The sequence below is a fragment of the Mandrillus leucophaeus genome, unplaced genomic scaffold, assembly GCF_000951045.1.
Source record: "Mandrillus leucophaeus isolate KB7577 unplaced genomic scaffold, Mleu.le_1.0 Scaffold678, whole genome shotgun sequence".
In the NCBI taxonomy this organism is placed as follows: Eukaryota; Metazoa; Chordata; class Mammalia; order Primates; family Cercopithecidae; genus Mandrillus; species Mandrillus leucophaeus.
The window spans coordinates 245,251-254,502 of NW_012107341.1; the positions used below are offsets into that span (position 1 = coordinate 245,251).

Here is a 9,252-nt window from a genome sequence, read left to right on the forward strand (position 1 = left end):
GTGTGGCTGCTGAGTGCTTGCCAAGTGTCTGATCCAAATTGACATGTGCTGTAAGTGTAAAATATACATCAAATCTGGTACAGAAATAAAATAATTTTATATTAATTATTTGCAGAAATCACTAGAGTATTAAAATTAATTCTACCTATTTCTTTATACATTTTAAATATTATTATTATTATTTTTTTTTTTGAGATGGAGTCTCACTGTGTTGCCCAGGCTGGAGTGCAGTGGCCGGATCTCAGCTCACTGCAAGCTCTGCCTCCCGGGTTTACACCATTCTCCTGCCTCAGCCTCCCGAGTAGCTGGGACTACAGGCGCCCACCACCTCGCCCGGCTAGTTTTTTTGTATTTTTTAGTAGAGACGGGGTTTCACTGTATTAGCCAGGATAGTCTCGATCTCCTGACCTCGTGATCCGCCCGTCTCGGCCTCCCAAAGTGCTGGGATTACAGACTTGAGCCACCGTGCCCGGCCCATTTTAAATATTATTATAAAAAGATTTTAAATTATACATGTGGCTTATGTTGTATTGGGCACCATTGTTCCAGGACTCTGAAGCTTTGGTAATACAGGAACATTTACAAATGGAGGGGGGAGGTTAAGCACATATGACCATCATCAACTGCATATTTTCCCAGGCTTCTTGCCTTTAGTTTATCAAGTAATCATTTTGAAATCACAGGGGTTGGTTTGGTTGTCATTAGCAAATTGGATTGCTACCTAAAAGCAACGTCTTTCTCCTCTCAGACTTGTTTTTATTTCATTAATTCTGCCATTGTACTAAATTGCTTAAGGAAACTCTTCTAGCCTCATCAAAAAGAAAAAGTGACCTCATGTGCGATGAACCCATCTTGTACATTTCAGATTGGTCAGATTCAGCCCATTCTCACTCACAGCAAATGAAAACAACAAATCAAAAAGCGATTTTGGCTCCTGGCACTAACTGAATGTGACTGCCCCTAGTTCTTGTTTTTGCTGGAGGCTGAGGTGTGAATGCAGAGGCTCAGCAAGCCCTGCACACACCCGGCTGGGTGGATCGGTCAGCCTGCCACCCTCCGACCACCCCAAGAGGCTGGGCCCAAGGACGCAGGTCCACTTCTTGGGCAGACTCGGGTTTGAAACTTGCCGGTGCTGAGCTGTATTCCCCATATCACATGCCGTAATAGTCTAAACACTCATGTTCCCTGCAGAGTCCCCAACTCTGTGTAAGAAAATAACTCTGCAATACTTACTCAACACATGCAGCCTGGTATCAAAATGTCTGCCCTGTGTTTGTTTGCATTTTATTTTCTTGGTCTTAAGCCAGAACAAACTGTCAATAAGGAACGTGTCTAAAGATTGGGGTATGTGTTGTGGGGAAAGGAAGCCCGGGAAGAAAGCATCTGGGCAGGTTTACTTTAAGCTAACAGAGGCTGATGTTTCTTGCTGACTGCTAACTCTTCAGGGCCACATACCTAGGGCTCCCCTGCTAAGCCCACACAGAGCTGGCCTCCAAGCCCAGTGACTAAGGGCATAAATCTGGTGATTTTGCAAAGAGAGAGGAATGTTTATAATCCATTAGTAACCCTTTGGAGAGAAGTAGATGGGAGCTAGTAAGGAAGGAAAATACTGCTGTCTCTCCCTCCTGCTTTTTTACACTGGAAAATAAAATCACTACATTGCCATTGGCTCTGGCTTTTGCTAGATAATCCATTCATACATGCTCAGAACGCAGCCGCCCTGTATTGCATCAAGAGAAGAGCAGGCTGCTCCTCTTTCTTCTCTCAGAGATGCCAAGAGCTTGGCAGCCTCAGGAGAAACACCAAACAAGGTCCTTGGCTGCCTGGTGGCCAGACCTTCCCTCACTCCACAGTGCACACAGGCTGAAAGCTCCTAGCTCATGTCCACTCTTTCTTTTCAGGGCAAGCAGGGCCCCAAGGAGCCAGCCCCACACTGAAGTGTCGGGGAGCAAAGCTGGAACAGAGGTGGGATGCAGGGTACCAGCAGAGCCTGGAACCAAGCAGCAGCATCCAGGGCAACCCCTAGAGTGTCAAGTGAGGCCGATGGTGGGAGGGAGCTGGACAGGAAAGAACACAGGGATGAAGGACTAGGGCTGAGCACAGGGTCCCCAGACTCCAGAAAGGCAGCTGTAACTGGTGGATAGGGGAGAAACCAGCTGAGAAGCAGCTCCAAGCGCCTGGAACTGGGCTCCTGTTGTTTCTAAAGGGCAGGGAGCCCAGAGCCTGGGAGGAGGAAGGTGTTGAAGGGCTGAGACTGTTCAGACCTTGTGCATCCTCTCTGTTACAGTTTCAGGCTGACAGCCACACACTAGGATTGCTAGGCACTCAGTAATAAAATAAAGTACTTAACTGTGTGCAGTGTAAGGAGAATGCAAACTCTTTTGCAGGAAAGAATTCTTGTTCACTAAAGGACAAAATTATCCTTTTAAATTTTGCTGGCTAAAAATTTACTCTATCACTCAAGCTGCTTTGAACTCAACCAAGCACAGTTCTAAAGAAAAAAGGCAAAATATTCATCCTAATTCAACCTTTTCCTTAAGTCACGCTGGTTGGTTTCTTGTCTAGATTTCTGTCTCCCCCTTGTCCAAAGGTATTTGCTATTTTTATATTATCACAATGTTTCTATATATGTGTGTGCTGATTTCTTCACATAACATGCTAACATAAGCATGGATCTGTGTTTCTACATAGACATCATCATATTTACTGATTTTAATGTCCTTTGAAATGTATATGTAATAATTTAGGTAACTGCCTACTGCTGGACATTCTAGAATTCTAACATGAACATTGTTGTATTTGTATTTTTCCTTCTATTGGGTTTCCTTAAGGTATATTATTAAAAGAGAGATTAATGGGCCAAAGTTCTTACAAAGATAAAGTGATTTTTGTTTGTGTGTTTTTTGATATGTATTTCCACATTGCTTTCCAGTTAAAACCTGTAGCAACAAGTGTGGGTCTCTCAGATTTCATCACATCTTCAACAGCTTGGGGTGGGTTTTGTTTTGTTTTGTTTTGCTATTTTGCAAAATGGTAGAATCAGTGGAGTTTTTATCTTACTTTTTTTTTAATTCTTATTGATAGCATTATGTGATATCATTATGTTCCATTCTCATAGTGAGTGACGTGGTCAAGCATACTTTAAAATAAAGGCAAATACTTTGAAGTAAAAGTATGTCTGTAATTTTGTTTGGCTGGGCTTTAAGCATCCTAAACTAAGAGCAAGCATTTAAAAAGTTTTCCATCTTTCCAAGCATTTAAATCTATTTTCCATTTCAGATTGCTCTTTTATATAGCAATTTCCATTTTTCTCTGCCATATATTTTATTAAAAATTTAAATATATTTAAACCATCACATTTCATGAAAGAGAAAAGCACAGCTTTAGTAAAGTGCATTCAAATAATTAAAGTCCGTGGCAAAAGTAATAGGGAAGACAGTCATGCACCTCTTGTGGTCCTTATTAATGGGTCCACATGCACACACATCTCCAACCAGCCCCCTTTGTGTAGCTTGTCAGAGGACATTAGCTGAGTCTAATCTGGAAGCCACTTCCTGGCTCCCAAATGGACATAGTCACCAAATAAGAAAGACTCATTTATCAGAATAAAAACTTTGCTACGTGAGGGTTGTGCAAAGCTTATTTCATGCATCATTATCTGGGCCTGATTAGCAATGATGGAAATTGGTCCTCAATTTTTAACAATCAGCGGAAAACAAACCTTCAGCTTTCACTGAAGATAGACAATTGCCATAGACATGTCTCTGTATTTTCTGCACAATAGGAAAATAGAGGCAAGAGCCCTTGCAAAGACAGTTTTTAAATTGTTTTGGCAGCAGTTGTCTCACAGATGCCATTGTCCCTGTGACGCAAATAAAGCCAGATCCGGCTCTCTGAGCAGACGGGTTGACATCTTCCTGGCTGCCCCGTGCCACAGGGGCCACATTATTATGTGTTGTGGCCCCAGATGCAGCTGGTCGTTCCTGGGCTTTGGGGCAGGAGGCCTGGTTCTGGATGCCCGTGTGACCTGGGCAGCTCTGTAGTCTCTCTCTACATAGTTTCATCTCTGTACAACAGTGACAGCAACACTACCTACCTGAAAAACTGTCTATGAGGGTTCTAATAAGATAATTGGTGCAAAAGAGCTGTGTTCAGGGGCTGGCACAAAGGCATGCAGGCAGGCCTCACGCTGCTAGGAGCTTCCTCCTGTTGAGTCTGAGAGGGGACCTTGGGAAGGAGCTTGCAGGGTCAAGGGTGGAGCGGTTATTCCTGTTACTGTTGCTGTGAGGTTTTTTGGCCATCCTCATTGTCTTTATGTCCCGGTTCAAGATCCCAGGGAGTACAGCTCTTCAATGGGCATTATCAAGCCCTCAAGCCCTGCCCCTGCAAGTGGCATTATCAGGCTCCCTGTCACCCACCCAGGGTAGAAATTAAGCCAAAGTAAACATAGAGTCTGTAAAAGTCATTTATAGTTGGGGAGTGAAATTTCTCGTTTTCTGAGTATGGCAGGTTGGGCCACTGCTAGGGTGGACACAAATGGAGGCTGAGCTTATGAAGTTGGTGGGACTTCTGGGAACCCTCCTCCATGCAGCCCTGCACAACCCTCCCCACGGGCCTCCTAACAGCAGGCAGATCCTGCGCCAGAGGTATGTAGCCTTTATCACTGGGACCTCGAACAATGCTGCACTCAAATCCCCAAGTGCCGAGGAACAGCCAGGCTGTGCAGTGTCGAGGTGAGGTGGACCAGCCCCCAGCCACGTGCACATACTTGGCCTCCAGATGGCTTCACTCCTTCTTGCCAGGTGCCAGGTGCCAGGTGCAGGGAACTTGCTATAGTGCAAGGCAGAGATGCAAGCAAATCCTGGATCACATGAACCCGTCTTTTGTGCAGTGGAATTAAAACTTTGACTTCAGTCTGCAGAGTGAATGAAAGCTGTGTGTGGTTTGGTTACTTTTAACACTTTGGGGCCACACACACACCATATATCACATGCATACCACATGCAAGACATATACTCCACACATGCACACATGGCACCTGCATCCCACACACACCTGTGCACACGCACGGGGGACACACACACCCATGAACAATCTGCGTCTCTGTAGTTCTGACGACAGCAGCAGTACAGTGAGTATGTGACTGCTTGAATTTGAGTATGAGCTGTTCTATCCTCAGATATTCCTGGAAAGGAGTACATTAAATCAACAGTAAGAGAAATGAGTGCTCCTTTCTCTTTGGTCTTCCCCAGAACTGAAAAAGCTGCCACAGCCTCAAATGATGAAGACGACCTATTAATTACTGGACAGTTCCATAAAACCCTTGCAGAACTTGATGAAGACCTGGAAGGTAAGAACCACCTGATCTACTACTTTGATATTATGCTGCCTGAAAGTAGGTGCCAACAGTAACTTCCTCTGAGCATACTTTGATGTATCTGTGTGAGGAAACGGCCTTCAAAAGGAATTCCAGGCCAGTTTGGTGAAAGCCTGGATGTGAGGCACACACAGTTTTCCAGTAGACTGCTTTTTATCTGGGCCGCCAAGCAGTACCTGGAAACATCCAGACAGCTGCTTACAGTGTGCTCTGAATAATACTAATTCTGCGCATTAAAAAGTATGCTGCACATGCTAAAGAATAAAAAGGGTGGTGCAAAAGATAAACAGATTTCCTCATTAAGACTTCTCTTGATTTGCTAATATATGGCATCTCAATGAGAAATAGCCTTTTGACCACAATGAAGCCATTTATAATGGAGCATCTCATGGCACTGCTATTATATTGATATATTTTGGGGAAATAATACTGGAAGGCCAAAGCAGATGGCAAATAATTGCAGTAAACAGCTAGGGAATCTTTCAAACAAAGCAGCTATGTTATTTTCTCCAAGGCATATGTTGAAAATAAACTAAAAATTAGATATTTATCATGCCTTAAAAAGAGAGAGAAGATAACAGACTGAAAAACTGACGAGTTGTTTTTGTCTGACTCACTTTTCAGTTTCCTGTCCTGAGAATGTATAGCTGACAGAGCTAAAAATCTGAATCAGCCATAGTGTGTCCCGCAGGTTCTGACCCCATGACCGTTGCATCGTTTGGTGCTTGGAAGAGCAATGGTAATTCTGAGATACTCAAGACTTAGTCATCTGCTTCCTTAAGAAGTTAAAGCTAGAGCCCGTGGTCCTCTGGATTCTGTTGTGCTTCTAGTGGACATGAGAAACATGGAGGTCAAAACCCAAAACTCACTTTCATGTTTCTATGTTGAGATAGTTTTTCCAAAGGCTTGGATCTAGAAATCAATTTTTTTTTTTTTTTTTTTTTTTGAGACGGAGTCTCGCTCTGTTGCCCAGGAGTGAAGGATGTTGGCAGCACGTTGTAACTGAATACCTTGCCTTGAAACATCATGGATCTGCAAACAGCTGTGCTGAGTAATGAAAGTTGAGATTCTGGCCCTAGGCATATTATGTAGATTACAAACCCAAATAACATTTTAAAACGTATGTAAATAATGCATTCAAAAGTAACCTCAGGGAAATCAAAGTCATGGCTGCAATTACACTAAGTAATTGGCGTGGGAAACATCTGTGATTTGTGTTTGTCCCTCTTTGCAGAAATGGAAGACAGCTATGAAACCGACACCAGCTCCCTTACCAGCTCCATCCATGGTACATCCAACCACTGCCCACAGGATGCCATGGTCCCTCACGGCGACACAGATGCAATCCCAGTAACATTCATAGGGGAAGTTTCAGATGATCCTGTGGATTCGGGGTTGTTTTCCAATAGAAACAACAATGCTGGGTCTTTCGACTCGGAGGGTGTTACCAGCAGGAGAGCCTCCCTGGCGCCACTTCAGGCTGAGCACAGCCAGCCCCCTGGAAAGGCAAGGGAGGAAGTACCTGCCCTGCACCCCGCTTCCCATGACATGGGAAAAGGAATCCGTGTGGCCTTATCCAACATCTGTAAAGATGGAAATCTAATGGAAACGGCGCCCAGGGTGACTTCTTGTGCTTCGAATCTTCACACAGACAACCTAAATGCAAAAGCGAAAGACAAAGTGCATGGCTGTGCTGACGGGGAGAGGACTCAGGTCACAGAGAGAGTGAATTTCCAATCAGTGAATGAAAAGGAGGGCAATGATAAAAACGCTGCCCTGGCACCAGCATCATGGCACCAACGAGGCCAAAACCCAGGGAGAAGCTACAGACTGAAGCACGGCCTCACAACATATAAAATCATTCCTCCAAAGTCAGAGATGCGATGTTACGACAGAGACGTGTCCCTCTCCACCGGCGCCATTAAGATTGACGAGCTGGGGAACTTGGTGAATCCTCACACCACCGGCATCAGGATCATTTCCTTGTCTTCGTCTGTGCCTGAAGCAGAATCTCAGCCCATTGGGAAAGTCAAAGAGTTCTGGAGGTGCAACTCTGTGGAAAAGCACCTGGGTCGGCCCTCGGAGAACTCTGCCAGGGGACCCTCCTCCCCGCCTGTGCACACCCAGACGCAGCATCCAGAGAGCAGACGCCAAGCAGACCCCAAGCCAATATTGCCCCAGCAGCAGTCTGTCCACCATGAGGGCCGGAACCCCCTCGAGGAAGGGAGAAGCCAGCCCCCCACCATGGGCATGCGTCACGTGAAGGTGCCAGCAGCTCACAACACAGAAGTCACATTTCTCAAGCCTCAGAGAAGAACATCCAGCCAGTATGTGGCCTCTGCCATTGCCAAGCGCATAGGACCCCCGAAAGTCCATGCTGACGTGGTAAGGCCGCACGGCCATGCCGAGAAGGGTTATGCAGGCAGGGTGCCAGTGCTGGCTGCACCACCTGTAACTGTGAAAGATGACAGGACCTCCAGCCCACACTCAGAGACACAAGGTTGGAAGGACGGTGCCCAGCGGCCCTGTGTCACTCCTCCTGACAACCATGGGGAAGACTCAGCAGTGGGAGCCCCTCCTAGCAGGGAGGTCAGCAGCCCACACAGGAAGTTGTATACTCAGGATGGACCTGCTGCTATCCACAGAAGCTCCTGTTTTTCACTGGTTCAGTCTTCCCAGAGGGATGGTGTTTCTGTGGGACAGAGCTGTGGTTTCAGTGGAAAGCAAAGCACAAGTAACCAGGAGGCCAACTCAGCATCTGAACCCAGACACGCACCTGATGGTACAGACCCACCCCCTCCACACATGTCCAATGCCCAGGCCTGCAGCAGGGAGCTGGCCAATGGCTCTGTGCATGCCCCAGGCCGCGGTGAGCCTTCCCATCCTACAGAAGGGTCTGGCACAGAAAGCCACATTCTCCTAGAAAGAGAGGAAAAGCCCAATATGTTCTCTACAGATGGAAATGAAACAGAGAGTATTTGGCCACCTAGTATTTTTGGGCCGAAGAAAAAATTCAAGCCTGTTGTCCAGAGACCAGTCCCAAAAGACACATCCCTGCACTCTGCCCTGATGGAAGCCATCCACTCTGCAGGAGGGAAGGACAGGCTACGCAAGGTGAGGATGGCAGCCTCCAGGGCAGGCTGCAGAGAGGTCTTGAGCAGGCCTTCCACACCTGCCCACTTCAGTGCACGGGTCTCAGTCTCAGAATAAAGCAGAGGAGAGAGAGAGACGGGATGAGGATAACACTGAGGCTTACCACACAGGTTTCATTTTAACTAGAATTCCCTACCTCCAGATATCTGTACTGAACTACTAAAGGGACAAAATGGATGGGTGTGAGACTAGTCCACACTGACTTCGGGCCCCTGGCTGCCCCGTGGGAAAGGTAACAGCCGGTGATGTCCATCTACAGGACCAGAGGAGTGGAGAGGGCGGGGGGCAGGACCATCTGTATGCTCATCCTTGAACAATGAAACGGGGGAGAAAGTTCAGGCAGGGCCACTTCTTTCCCATATGCATTAGTAGCAGCAGCAAACTGTCATTCTTCAGTAACACAGGAGTAATTTTAGGACACGACTTGCCCACTGTCTAGGCATTTAATATACCACAAGTATTATCTCATTTGCATGCTACACCAATGCTGATAATAAGGAGATATTTCTTCCATTTTGCAGATGAGGAAACTGAGGCACAGTGAGGCCAAGGGGCCTAGTCCAAAGTCAGGCACTAGCTAGTGGGGGCCATGGATTCTCTTCTGGGTCTGCAAGATGTAAACACACACATCAGCTCTGGAACGCTAGGATGAATAACAGGAATGATCTGCCATTCAGAGGCAGTTTGAAACTACCCCAGATGCGCTGAAACTACCCCAGATA

The 9,252-nt window shown here is 46.3% G+C and overlaps 1 protein-coding gene across 3 annotated transcripts in view; it reads left to right on the plus strand.

Annotated features, from left to right (window-relative positions):
* The window catches only part of COBL (cordon-bleu WH2 repeat protein), a 208,224-nt gene that overhangs the window by 187,254 nt on the left and 11,718 nt on the right, over window positions 1-9,252 (plus strand). For all 3 annotated transcript variants that reach the window (XM_012002084.1, XM_012002085.1, XM_012002086.1), the window contains 2 exons: window positions 5,253-5,350; window positions 6,612-8,491. In XM_012002084.1, the coding sequence (XP_011857474.1) occupies window positions 5,253-5,350; window positions 6,612-8,491 (1,978 nt within the window). The remainder of the gene's footprint in view (window positions 1-5,252; window positions 5,351-6,611; window positions 8,492-9,252) is intronic.